The following is a 13,618-nucleotide window of genomic DNA, read 5'->3' as shown; positions in this document are numbered from 1 at the left end:
AAGGGATTGGATTTACATATTGTGTATAAAGTGACACAGTGATAAGTGACAGCAGTGGATCTATGTGCGGACAGACCACGTGCGCTGCATCTCAAACAAGACCGAGGACGTGGGTGATGTTATGGGGAGTTAAATTTCACACATTTAGCAGAAATTTCATTTGTAGCTTGTTAAATGAGCCATTCTTCTGCTCACTGAACAAAACAACAACAAAGAAAGAAATGAAAAAGAACATTAGATTTTCTTTTTTCTTTGCTATCGGGCTGTGTCTTACAGTGTCTGTGTTGTAGTTTGGTGGATGGCAGAACTATAGTTGAATATACCTGGTATTAGTTTGATGAATGCACTTTTTAAATCCTGAGTTGGTGTTTCCAGTGTTTCCTCTAGTCCCTCTGCTGCCAGTGTCAGCTCCGCCCCATTCCTGCTCAGTCTGTGAGCTGCAGAGTGACTTCAGTGATGGTTGTGGACTGACACTCCAGACATCAGTGAAGTCAAAGCTTTAGCCATGACTCCTGTACTGCTGCTTTTGTAAAGGGCTCAGTGGAAAAGGCCCACATTGTGACGTATCGCTGTGTGTGAACACATTGTTTACTTGTGGATTGATTTGAAGTTTGTAGAGATCTTGATTTGAGCTGCAGATTGTGCAGCTCCTCTCTCCTCGACCCCATTCTCTTCCCTTTCTCTCCTTTTGTCTCTGAGGCGAGTGAAGCTCAGAGCGGTGCATGTGGAGCTTCATTACAAGCAACTCATCGTTCACTTAAAAGAGCCGGCTCTTTGTACCGACTCCACCCATCACTTTCTGAGACTCGCTCTGACCAGAGGCAGAGGGAGGGGCTGTGAACCTCTTAAGCCCCGCCTTAACCCAGCACACTTTCTCCAGCTCAGCTTTACCCAAATCTAAAAACTTCTTGACCTGAGAGCTCACAGCCTATAGGCCAGAGTAAGGCCTCATTTGAAAGCTAAGACCTAAAGTACTCGTCTAAGCTTCTTCCTTTTTTTCTGTGGTCAAGTTTTAGTTATTTTTGTTGCTTTTTTGCAGTGTTCTGGCAGCATTGTTTTTTAGTGTAAAGAAACTGATGAGCAAAATGAAAATGCAGTAAAGAACTTAGGCCTTAGCTTTCAAATGAGGCATTGCTCTGGCCTATAGGCTGTGAGCTCTCTGGTTAAGAAGGTTTTAGATTTGGGTGAAGCTTAACTGGAGAAAATGTGCTCGGTTACGGTGGAGCTTAAGAGTTTAAGGTGAGACACGGCATATGAAAAGGAAAAAAAAACTGAAACAAGAGGAATCCAATTGAAACTGAACATTAACATCATAAATATGAGGGAAAATTTATCACACATTTTCTGTCATTTTATTTTCATTAAAAAAAAGTCATTTTGTGAATAAAAATGGCCAAAAATACAGATGTTTTTAGCAACAAATGCAAAATGGACGGACCCAGATTTAAATGTATTTTTTTATACATTAGTGACTCAGATTTTTTCAGAGGGGATTTTGTTAAGGATTTAAATGAGCTAATCATGAGTGAAAAAACCTGTAACAACTCAGATTTTGCCCTGTTTTCTTGGATTCAAAGCTGAAAAAATCAGATTGGGAATTAGATACTAAAACTTCCAACATTAAGTCCAAGTTTGGAGTCTGTAGGAGCGACTAAATCTGTATCTGTTCAGCTCAGGAAATCAAAAGTCAATGTAAACCTTATGATCTATAATGTTATGTAAATGTAGTGAATTGAACATGAGGTCAGCACTTATAAACTTATTGTTTCAGCCGACTCCATTTTGAGCATCCACACTGTATGAGTTTTGGAAGATGAAATGAATGTAAAATTGCTCAAAATGAATAAGGTACAAAAAAAGATGATATTTTGTTGCATAAATGTAAAGTGGAACAAAAACCTCATTTAGAGAAAACCAGCCCTAAAGTTCATTAACCTGTTCAACACATTTCTGGGCTCTTCTGTACCGGACGTCTCTCATGAAGAAAAATCCCATATTTGGATTATGGCGTCATCTGTGGAGCCTTCAGGACACGTGGATATAAAATATACTAATATTTGTGAATGAATGCGTGAGGGAACCCGGCTTTTGCAGCGCGATGTTAGAGTTACTTCCGGCTTATCTCCAGCTCCTCCAGACAAAACGTCATGAATAAACATACGGGTACGATGCTTCACATCTTAGTTTCTGACATGAAAACTCAGATGTTAAAGGAGGAAACGAGCTAAAAATCTCCACTTCCACCACTGTGTGAAAAACAATACTTTGAGCTGCCGTGTGTGGCCTTAAAGGGACAGTAACTATTCTCCTGTCACTGCAGACACCAGGCCACAGGGAACCTTTGAACACACGCTTTCATATCAATATAGAACTGACTCAAACAAACATCAAGCTGTGATTGGAAACATTATAAGACTAAAGACAAAACTGAACCTGTCTTTTTTATGGGATGTAAATATTGAACAGACTGACTCTGAGTGAAGGAACTGTCTGAGAATCTACAGAGTTTACACCGACCTCTGTGTCTGTTGTTGACAAGACTCTCAGACTGTTCTGTTGTGTTTATAGCCTCATCTGAGTTTACCCTGGACTTTAACCTCTTCATTTATTCTTTATTCAGATTGTGTAGCTGTGGTTTGTCAGAGATCAGCTGTTCCTCTCTGGCCTCAGCTCTGAAGTCCAACCCCTCACATCTCACTGAGCTGGACCTGAGTGGTAACGAAGACCTGTCTGACTCAGGAGTGTCTCATCTGTGTGGTTTTCTCCAAAGCACAGACTGTCGCCTGCAGACTCTAAAGTAAGTTCACTGTCTCTGTGTCAGGTTTAAACATGAATATATGAAGAACACGCTAGAGATAGAAGTTAGACACAGAACGGTCAGGTCTGATCCCTCACTTTTTCAATGAATGATTTTTCTTGTAGTTTTTTTTTCAGTGCAAGTTCCTGCTGAGCAGGGAGTTACTTGGGCTCCGTTACCTCTGTCCTACTTATTTGCTTTTAACTTATAATATAATATAATTTTTCTTTCTTTCTTTCTTTTCTTTTTTTCTTTCAAAGTAGAACACAACTTTGACGTGCAACATTAAACATAAAAACATAAAAAACAGAGTTTAGATAAAAATAAGCTATAAAACTTTAAACTATAAAGGCTTTAGGGGCAGGCATAAGAATATTAAAATAAATAAGATGTAATTAATAAGAGGTAAATATAACAATTGACACAGAACAAAGGGATTGGATTTACATATTGTGTAAAAAGTGACACAGTAATAAGTGACAGCAGTGGATCTATGTGCGGACAGACCACGTGCGCTCCATCTCAAACAAGACCGAGGACGTGGGTGATGTTATGGGGAGTTAAATTTCACACATTTAGCAGACATTTCATTTGTAGCTTGTTAAATGAGCCATTCTTCTGCTCATTGAACAAAACAACAACAAAGAAAGAAATGAAAAAGAACATTAGTTTTTCTTTTTTCTTTGCTATTGTGCTGTGTCTTACAGTGTCTGTATTGTTGTTTGGTGGATGGCAGAACTATAGTTGAATATACCTGGTATTAGTTTGATGAATGCACTTTTTAAATCCTGAGTTGGTGTTTCCAGTGTTTCCTCTAGTCCCTCTGCTGCCAGTGTCAGCTCCGCCCCATTCCTGCTCAGTCTGTGAGCTGCAGAGTGACTTCAGTGATGGTTGTGGACTGACAGTCCAGACATCAGTGAAGTCAAAGCTTTAGCCATGACTCCTGTACTGCTGCTTTTGTAAAGGGCTCCGTGGAAAAGGCCCACATTGTGACGTATCGCTGTGTGTGAACACATTGTTTACTTGTGGATTGATTTGAAGTTTGTAGAGGTCTTGATTTGAGCTGCAGATTGTTCAGCTCCTCTCTCCTCGACCCCATTCTCTTCCCTTTCTCTCCTTTTGTCTCTGAGGCGAGTGAAGCTCAGAGCGGTGCATGTGGAGCTTCATTACAAGCAACTCATCGTTCACTTAAAAGAGCCGGCTCTTTGTACCGACTCCACCCATCACTTTCTGAGACTCGCTCTGACCAGAGGCAGAGGGAGGGGCTGTGAACCTCTTAAGCCCCGCCTTAACCCAGCACACTTTCTCCAGTTCAGCTTTACCCAAATCTAAAAGCTTCTTTACCTGAGAGCTCACAGCCTATAGGCCAGAGTCAGGCCTCATTTGAAAGCTAAGACCTAAAGTACTCTTCTAAGCTTCTTCCTTTTTTTCTGTGGTTTGCACTTTCTGGCAGCATTGTTTTTTAGTGTTAAGAAACTGATGAACAAAAACAGGGAAAACATAGTAAAGAACTTAGGCCTTAGCTTTCAAATGAGGCATTACTCTGGCCTATAGGCTGTGAGCTCTCTGGTTAAGAAGGTTTTAGATTTGTCTAAAGCTGAACTGGAGAAAATATGCTCGGTTTCGGTGGAGCTTAAGAGTTTAAGGTGAGACACGGCAGATGAAAAGAAAAAAAATTGAATTAAGAGAAATCCATTTGGAACTGAACATTAATATCATAAATATGAGGGAAAATGTATCGCTAATTTTCTGTCATTTTGTTTTCATTAAAAAAAAAGTAATTTTGTGAATAAAAATGGCCAAAAATACAGATATTTTTAGCGCCAAATTCAAAGACAGACCCAGATTTAAATGTACTTTTTAATACATCAGTGACTAAGATTTTTTAAGAGGGGATTTTGTTAAGGATTTAAATGAGCTAATCATGAGTGAAAAAATCTGTAAAAGCTGAAAAAATCAGACTGAGAAATATATATTAAAATTTTCAACATTAAGTCCAAGTTTGGAGTCTGTATAGGAGCGACTAAATCTGTATCTGTTCAGCTCAGGAAATCAAAAGTCAATGTAAACCTTATAATCTATTATGTTATGTAAATGTAGTGAATTGAATATGGGTTCGGCACTTATAAACTTATTGTTTCAGGCGACTCCATTTAGAGCATCCACACTGTATGAACTTTGGAAGATTAAATGAATGTAAAATTGCTCAAAATAAAAAGATAAAAAAAGAGGATATTTCGTTCACCTAGAGAAAACCAGCCCTAAAGTTTAGTAACCTGTTCAACACATTTCTGGGCTCTTCTGTGCCGGACGTCTCTCATGAAGAAAAATCCCATATTTGGATTATAGCGTCATCTGTGGAGCCTTCAGGACACGTGGATATAAAATATACCAATATTTGTGAATGAATGCGTGAGGGAACCCGGCTTTTTCAGCGCGATGTTAGAGTTACTTCCGGGTTATCTCCAGCTCCTCCAGACAAAACGTCATAAATAAACATACGGATACGATGCTTCACATCTTAGTTTCTGACATGAAAACTCAGATGTTAAAGCAGGAAACGAGCTAAAAATCTCCACTTCCACCACTGTGTGAAAAACAATACTTTGAGCTGCCGTGTGTGGCCTTAAAGGGACAGTAACTATTCTCCTGTCACTGCAGACACCAGGCCACAGGGAACCTTTGAACACACGCTTTCACATCAATATAGAACTGACTCAAATAAACATCAAGCTGTGATTGGAAACATTATAATACTAAATAAAAACTGAACCTCTCTTTTTATGGGATGTAAATATTGAACAGACTGACTCTGAGTGAAGGAACAGTCTGAGAATCTACAGAGTTTACACCGACCTCTGTGTCTGTTGTTGACAAGACTCTCAGACTGTTCTGTTGTGTTTATAGCCTCATCTGAGTTTACCCTGGACTTTAACCTCTTCATTTATTCTTTATTCAGATTGTATCGCTGTGGTTTGTCAGAGATCAGCTGTTCTTCTCTGGCCTCAGCTCTGAAGTCCAACCCCTCACATCTCACTAAGCTGAGCCTGAGTTATAACAAAGACCTGTCTGACTCAGGAGTGTCTCATCTGTGTGTGTTTCTTCAAAACCCAGACTGTCGCCTGCAGACTCTAATGTAAGTTCACTGTCTCTGTGTCAGGTTTAAACATGAATGTATGAAGAACACGCTAGAGATAGAATTTAGACACAGAACGGTCAGGTCTGATCCCTCACTTTTACAATGAATGATTTTTTCAGTGCAAGTTCCTGCTGAGCAGGGAGCTACTTAGGCTCCGTTAACTCTTTCCTACTTTTTGCTCTTTACTTATAGACGTGTATTTAATTTTTCTTTCAAAGTAGAACACACATTGTGCATTTGTGCACATAAGAGTCAGAATCAATACTTTTATTGCCGTTGTTTGTAAACAGGTTCACAAACTAGGACTTTTTCTTGGTGAGACGTGCAACATTAAACGTTTCTTCCTTTTTTTCTGTGGTCAAGTTTTAGTTGTTTTTGTTGCCTTTTTGTAGCGTTTTTGCAGCATTGTTTTTAGTGTAAAGAAACTGTGATGAACAAAAATAAGGAAAACATAGTAAAGAACTTAGGCCTTAGCTTTCAAATGAGGCGTTCCTCTGGCCTATAGGCTGTGAGCTCTCTGGTCAAGATGCTTTTAGATTTGGGTAAAGCTGAACTGGAGAAAATGTGCTCGGTTACGGTGGAACTTAAGGGTTTAAGGCGAGACACGGTGGATGAAAAAAAAAAAATTGAATTAAGAGAAATCCAATTGAAACTGAATATTAATATCATGAATATGAGGGAAAAAGTATCACTGATTTTCTGTCATTTTATTTTCATTAAAAAATAAGTCATTTTGTGAATAAAAATGGCCAAAGACACAGATGTTTTTAGCGACAAATTCAAAATGGACAGACCCAGATTTAAATGTATTTTTTTATACATTAGTGCAGGGGTGGCCAACTAGTCAGAGACCAAGAGCCGAAATGTTCAACCTTGATCCTGTGAAGAGCCACAAAGGCACCGACCATTAGCGAGATCCCGGGGCGGTAGTTTATTGTGATTAAATAGAATGTGACCGTTTTATTTAATCACAGTAAACTATAACTTTATGCCTTTTGCTTTTTTTTGTTCAATAATTGTGTTTAATGGTTTTACTCCTCACCAAGATTGAAATACACGTATATTAACTTACATTTTGTGCTGTTCTGCTCTGACTGAGACAGAATTAGACTTTTTTTTTTAATGCTGGGGTGTGTTTGTATGTGGGGCCCTGCCCACTGAGCCCCCTTCTCTGATCCGCCCCTGGCCTGTGCGCTCAGTGCAGCTTCGTTCTGACTGGTCTGTGCAGAGAACGCACTCTCGGCTGCACAAAGTTCATGAACTATAACCAGGAGCCTCTGGACGACTGAGAGTCTGTGTTATGTTGTATTTGTTACAGTTACTGCCACATGTGAAAGAAAAGTCATGACTTTGCGTATTTCCGCGTTACGACGTCGCGTTTCGCATCATATTCTTCATAAGAGCTCCGCTTTTTTCCATTTCCTAATTTTGATCTTTTTCTGTGAATATGAAGCCAAATTTCATCAAATAAAGAGTAGCTGATCAGAAACCTGAAAAGCCTAAACGCTGAAGCTCAGATTTTGCCGTGTTTTCTTGGATTCAGAGCTGAAAAAAATCAGACTGGGAATTAGATATTAAGACTTTCGACATTAAGTCCAAGTTTGGAGTCTGTAGGAGCGACTAAATCTGTATCTGTTCAGCTCCGGAAATCAAAAGTCAATATAAACCTTATGATCTATGATGTGGCCATACCGCCTTTGCAATGCCCAATCCCGTCAGACCTTGGAAGCTAAGCAGGGAAGGGCCTGGTCGGTACTTGGATGGGAGACCGTTTGGTAACACCAGGAAGCCTAGCGAATGTAGTGAGTGAGTGAGTGGTTGGTGGTGGTCGGAGGGGCCGATGGCGCAGACTGGTTGCCTCGCTTCCGTCAGTCTACCCCAGGGCAGCTGTGGCTACAATAGTAGCTTACCACCACCGAGTATGGAGTGAACGAATAGTGCAATGTAAAGCGTCTTTGAGTGTCCAGAAAAGCGCTATATAAAACCAATGCATTATTATTATTATTATTATGTTATGTAAATGTAGTGAATTGAACATGGGGTCGGCACTTATAAACTTATTGTTTAAGCCGACTCCATTTTGAGCATCCACACTGGATGAATTTTGGAAGATAAAATGAATGTCAAATTGCTCTAAATAAAATGATTAAAAGTATAGGATATTTTGTTACATAAATGCAAAAAGGAAACAAAAACCTATTTTAGAGAAAACCAGCCCTAAAGTTCAGAAACCTGTTCAACACATTTCTGGGCTCTTCTGTACCGGACGTCTCTCATGAAGAAAAATCCCATATTTGGATTATAGCGTCATCTGTGGAGCCTTCAGGACACGTGGATATAAAATATACCAATATTTGTGAATGAATGCGTGAGGGAACCCGGCTTTTGCAGCGCGATGTTAGAGTTACTTCCGGGTTATCTCCAGCTCCTCCAGACAAAACGTCATGAATAAACATACGGGTACGATGCTTCACATCTTAGTTTCTGACATGAAAACTCAGATGTTAAAGGAGGAAACGAGCTAAAAATCTCCACTTCCACCACTGTGTGAAAAACAATACTTTGAGCTGCCGTGTGTGGCCTTAAAGGGACAGTAACTATTCTCCTGTCACTGCAGACACCAGGCCACAGGGAACCTTTGAACACACGCTTTCACATCAATATAGAACTGACTCAAATAAACATCAAGCTGTGATTGGAAACATTATAATACTAAATAAAAACTGAACCTCTCTTTGTAAATATTGAACAGACTGACTCTGAGTGAAGGAACAGTCTGAGAATCTACAGAGTTTACACCGACCTCTGTGTCTGTTGTTGACAAGACTCTCAGACTGTTCTGTTGTGTTTATAGCCTCATCTGAGTTTACCCTGGACTTTAACCTCTTCATTTATTCTTTATTCAGATTGATTAGCTGTGGTTTGTCAGAGATCAGCTGTTCCTCTCTGGCATCAGCTCTGAAGTCCAACCCCTCACATCTCACTGAGCTGAACCTGCTTGGTAACGGTCTGAGTGAGTCAGATGTGAAGGAGCTCCAGGAGCTTAAACAGAGCCCTCACTGTCGACTGGAGAAACTGCAGTAAGTACTGACTTTATGAGACTGTTTGACCTGGAGCCGTTCACACAGAAGGAGCTCATTCACTGTTTCCTTTATATCGACTTATTTTTGTAGAGCGTTGAGTCTTTGCTTTAAAGATCCGAGGTCTGATATTTTACTTTATTCAGTCTTTTTAAACTACTTTAGACATTGACCTTGTTTCTCTGTGTAATATTGAACTTTGGAGGATTTTGGAGCTTGTTTAGTTTAATAATGAGCTTTTTATTAGAGGAAAAACCTGTAAAATGTCAAATGTCTCCTTGTTTTTTGGTCCAAAGCTCAATTAATCTGTAAAAATTGCTGTGAAAAAACCTTCTAAATGTAGTTGAGTCCAAGTCTGCAAAGTTCAGAGTCTGTTGGAGCGACTAAAGTGGAGACGTTTCCATCAAAATGGGAGAAAACTCCATTTTGAGGAAATGAAACGAACATTTCTAAATAAATGTGTGAGAAACATTGAAACAGTGAATAATTAATGATGTTATTGTGAAGATTAGGTTGTTTTTTCTTTGTTTCCAGGTGAAAGTTTGTTTATTAGAGACAGGACTGGCCCAAAACCTGAACATTGAAAATAAAAATGTCTACAGTGTAAATGGACTTTGATCCTTGATGTGTTTCAGTCTCATTTAAATGCATTTCTTGTGGATCTAATGCAGCGGAGAATAAAATATTTCTGTTTTCTGATTCTCAACAGTTATTTGTGATCTCTGTCCTGATGACGAGCAGCGGCGACGCCTCGGCCTGAGTCCAGAGAGAACGCTCCTTTTCTGTTCAGAATTTTGCTGAGTCTGATCCAGAATAAACCTGAAGAGAGAAGCTGCAGCTGAAGAGCTTCAGGAGCAAACTCACTGTGAGCTGTAGGTGCACTTTTATGTTTCAGCTCTAAGGGAAGCTCTGCAGCTTTTGTGCTGCTTTATTTTCAACATGTTTAAGTGTTCACATGGAAACAAAAAACTCATTGTGAATTATCATGACTATGAGTCCTATTCACTGCCACATACTCAATAAAGTAACTGTTTTTATTTTGTATTTGTGAGTCTGTCAGAGTGTGGAGTCGTTTGGGAAAAGAGTCTGAAGGTTCAGCCACTAAATATGTGTCACGTCATTTCCGCACAGTTAAAACCCTTTAACCCCCGGCTTAACCGCGCACACTTCCTCTCTTCTTCTTGACCTGAGAGCTTAGTGTCTATATATCATTTTTTACCATGCTTTCGTTTCTATTTTGTCAGTTTTTTGCCACATTTTTGTCACGTTTCCTTAGATATTTTTTAGCAACACATTTTGTTTTTTGACTGATTAAAAGCCACAAACCTGTGTTCGAAACGTGTCAAAAAGCAACAAAAATGTGATGAAAACACGACGAGACACAAGACAAGAAGCTTAGATGAGTTTTGTGGGTCTTAGCTTTCAAATGAGGTGTTCCCCTGGCCTATTGGTTGTTTTCAGGTTCTAGAATGTGTTGATGTCACATGGCCCAGTGGGGGCGGAGACAGTTTTTCCTATTAGCAGCATTACACTTTCACCAGTCGAATCTAAAAAGAAAATGAAATGCATTAGAAAAATGATCATTGATATCAGTCAATGGGTCCATGATCTCTCTCTACAAGACCAAACAAAAACAAAATAATTTTACCTCTATATGATATTGTAGTTCTTTAGAACGCTGTGATGTGACCTGAAACCCAGCAATAGGCTGTAAGCTCGAGTCGAGAAGCTCTAGATTTGGATGAAGCTGAACTAGAGAAAATGCGTTTGGCTGTAAGAGGTTACACAGCTGTAATGACAGGATCAGGACTAATACAGACCCATGACAGGTTTAAGGTTAAAAGTCACATTTTATTTGGTTGGATATTAATGAGGCTCCAATTAGAACTTCAATCTGCAACAAGAAGAAAAGAGAGCGAAAAAAAAAGAAATCCAAACTTTAGGACCACATTTGCCTGTGGATGTGCAGGTGGATTCGGTGTCATTGACTGTAAGATCTTGATGCTTGTATTTCAAAGCCTTTATGGACTTGTCCTTGAGTGAATCTCTTGAGCTCTGGTCAGATCAGAGTCTGTGAATCAGCTGCTCTTCAATAGGCCTGGGGCGGTAACCGGATTCCCGCCATACCGCGGTCACGTGACGCACACCGTGGGTCATCACCGGCAAAAAAAAAAATAGTATATGAAATTTAACCAGAGAAGGAACTAATAAAAAACAAGAACAAGTGTCTCAACGAAAAAACTAACAAAAGTCTCAAAAAAGACCAGCCAGAGGTGAAAATAAAATGAAAAACCAGTGTATGCGGTTCCACAACCATCACCTCAGAGCAGCTGAAATGTAAACATGGGTCTGTAAACCGGGAAAAACGGCTAAACTACGAAGACAAGAGGCTTATCAAAAGCACAAGTGCACTGTGTTTTCGGACTTTTTCACGGATTATCATGGAGGAGCAGGACTCTTCACGGTCCTCGGCAGGTTGACAGCGTGTTTCCCTTCTTCATCAGTACAAAGGCCTGACAGTAACTTTAAGGTAAGGAACTTATGTTCTGGATGTGTTTACAAAGCGGGTGATGAAGCTGATGTGGCGTGAGTTTGGGGAAACTGCACCGGGCTGGCACGAGTGTTCAACCGGTCTAACTTAGCCAAATAATATTAGAACAACTCATTTGACAGGTAAATGTTTGCTTCCTTTCTCCTTTCACTCAATTTGATCTGTATTTGTGAGGATATTGGGAGAATATTAGATTGTTTGCATGTATTTTTGTGTGTATTTATTTACTAAAACTGTGTCTAATCCTGGAGATGTAGCACTTTTTTTTAAATATAATGTTGGTGATGGGGATGAGCTAGATTGGAAACTTTCACCAGACTCATGTTTTTGCATTCATACTTAGTATTCTTTATATGTTCTGTCGGCTCAAAAAGTGGGTTGACATATTTTTTATTTATTTATTTATTTATTTTTAAGTATCTCGAACAGCAGTAGCAGGTTTGTGTCTGTAAGTGACCCTGGTGCTCCATCTGCTCAAGAGTTTTGGTATCAGAAAATAACCTTCATGTTAGGGTTATTTCTTACCCAAACTCTGGAACTTGAACTACCAGGGTCATTTTATTCAGAGTGACCCTGGTACTCTGGTCCTGTATCAGCACAGTGGAAGTGGAGTACCAGGGTCCTTTAATTCAGAGTGACCCTGGTACTCTGGTCCTGTATCAGCACAGTGGAACGTGGAGCACCAGGGTTATTTTATTCAGAGTGACCCTGGTACTCTGGTTCTGTATCAGCACAGTGGACGTGGAGTACCAGGGTCCTTTAATTCAGAGTGACCCTGGTACTCTGGTCCTGTATCAGCACAGTGGACGTGGAGTACCAGTATTTTATTCAGAGTGACCCTGGTACTCTGGTCTGTATTTGTGGGAAATGTGAAGATACAAGCGCAGAGATGTTTGTTTGCGATGGTCGGAGTGAAAAGACTGAAGCTGAATAAATGATCACATGAGCGTCATCTCATAATAAGAGCCTAATTCACTCAATGTTTCATAAAGCACCAGGTCTTGCAGGAGAACAGCGGCTCAGGTGCTTGGATAGCCCCCTCCCCTTTTCAAACGTGCCCCCTCCCACCTTCGAAATGCTTCTGACGCCAATGAGCGGTATTTCATATTTTGTTGATGAAGAAAAAATCCAAACCAAATGTCCTTGAGGTGGGGCAAGACCAAGCACTAAAAAGGCTTCATGACCACAGACGTCAGCGCCACCTGTCTGTAGTCATTAAGTCCTGTGATCCGTGGTTTCTTGGGAACAGGGATGATGGTGGACGATTTAAAGCAGCACTCCGGGAAGGTTTTGAAAATGTCTGTGAAGACGGGAGCCAGCTGTTGGTCCAAAACCTAAAAACTGAAAAAGTGTCTCCTCCTCTGACTCAAGCGGCTCATCCACAAATGGTGCTGTGTAAATTCAGAGGATTTTGAAGATGAAGATCAAATCAAGCTTCTTCCTCAAAGTGTTCTTAAACTTGATTATAAAGTAAAAGTTAGGGAACATTAAAATATATGTCAGTGTGGGATTTTGTCAAAGATGTTTTTTTGTTCATGACAGTCAGTCGAATGATCATGGTGAAAACCAACAGAGCTCTGTAGAAATGCTGAATTCACTCTTACATCCATATTACAATGGCTGAAATATAATACATACTTGCATGATATTTGTCAGGGACTCACGGCAAAATTTCAAATCACTTTTCTGTTAAATTGAAGTATTGTCCATGTCAATGAAAACATAGGTCTTTTCCTCCATTTTCGGCCATGTATTTTGGGTGGAGCAGATTGAAGGGGCCGCTTTTGGCCCCCGGGCCTCAGTTTGCCCACCCCTGCTCTGTGGCAATACAGTCATATAATTATTTGTCATATAATGTTCCCAGACATGGGCGGGGCATTTGTGTTTGGAGCAGGAGACAAAGGCGCCAGATAAAGGAAACCTAATTATCTCTTTACTATTGGTTTAAATTGGAATAACTTGATACAAGAAATATGGGCATAAATATGTCAGGGAGAATATTAGATTGTTTTCATGTATTTTTGTTTGTATTTATTTACTAAAACTGTGTC

The 13,618-nt window shown here is 39.9% G+C and overlaps 1 protein-coding gene across 1 annotated transcript in view; it reads left to right on the top strand.

Moving 5' to 3' along the window:
* The window catches only part of LOC306981594 (NACHT, LRR and PYD domains-containing protein 3-like), a gene marked incomplete at its 5' end in the record, with an annotated part of 34,872 nt that extends 24,979 nt beyond the window's left edge, over positions 1 to 9,893 (top strand). The window contains 3 exons of the mRNA XM_079581203.1: positions 2,621 to 2,797; positions 8,843 to 9,016; positions 9,726 to 9,893. Coding sequence (XP_079437329.1) covers positions 2,621 to 2,797; positions 8,843 to 9,016; positions 9,726 to 9,735 — 361 coding nt within the window. The 3' untranslated portion in view covers positions 9,736 to 9,893. The remainder of the gene's footprint in view (positions 1 to 2,620; positions 2,798 to 8,842; positions 9,017 to 9,725) is intronic.
* Between the last annotated feature and the right edge of the window lie 3,725 nt (positions 9,894 to 13,618).

Source organism: Gobius niger, assembly GCF_951799975.1.
Source record: "Gobius niger genome assembly, chromosome: 22".
Lineage (NCBI taxonomy): Eukaryota > Metazoa > Chordata > Actinopteri > Gobiiformes > Gobiidae > Gobius > Gobius niger.
The sequence above is the reverse complement of the archived record's forward strand: the minus strand, read 5'-3'. Positions and strand labels throughout refer to the sequence as shown.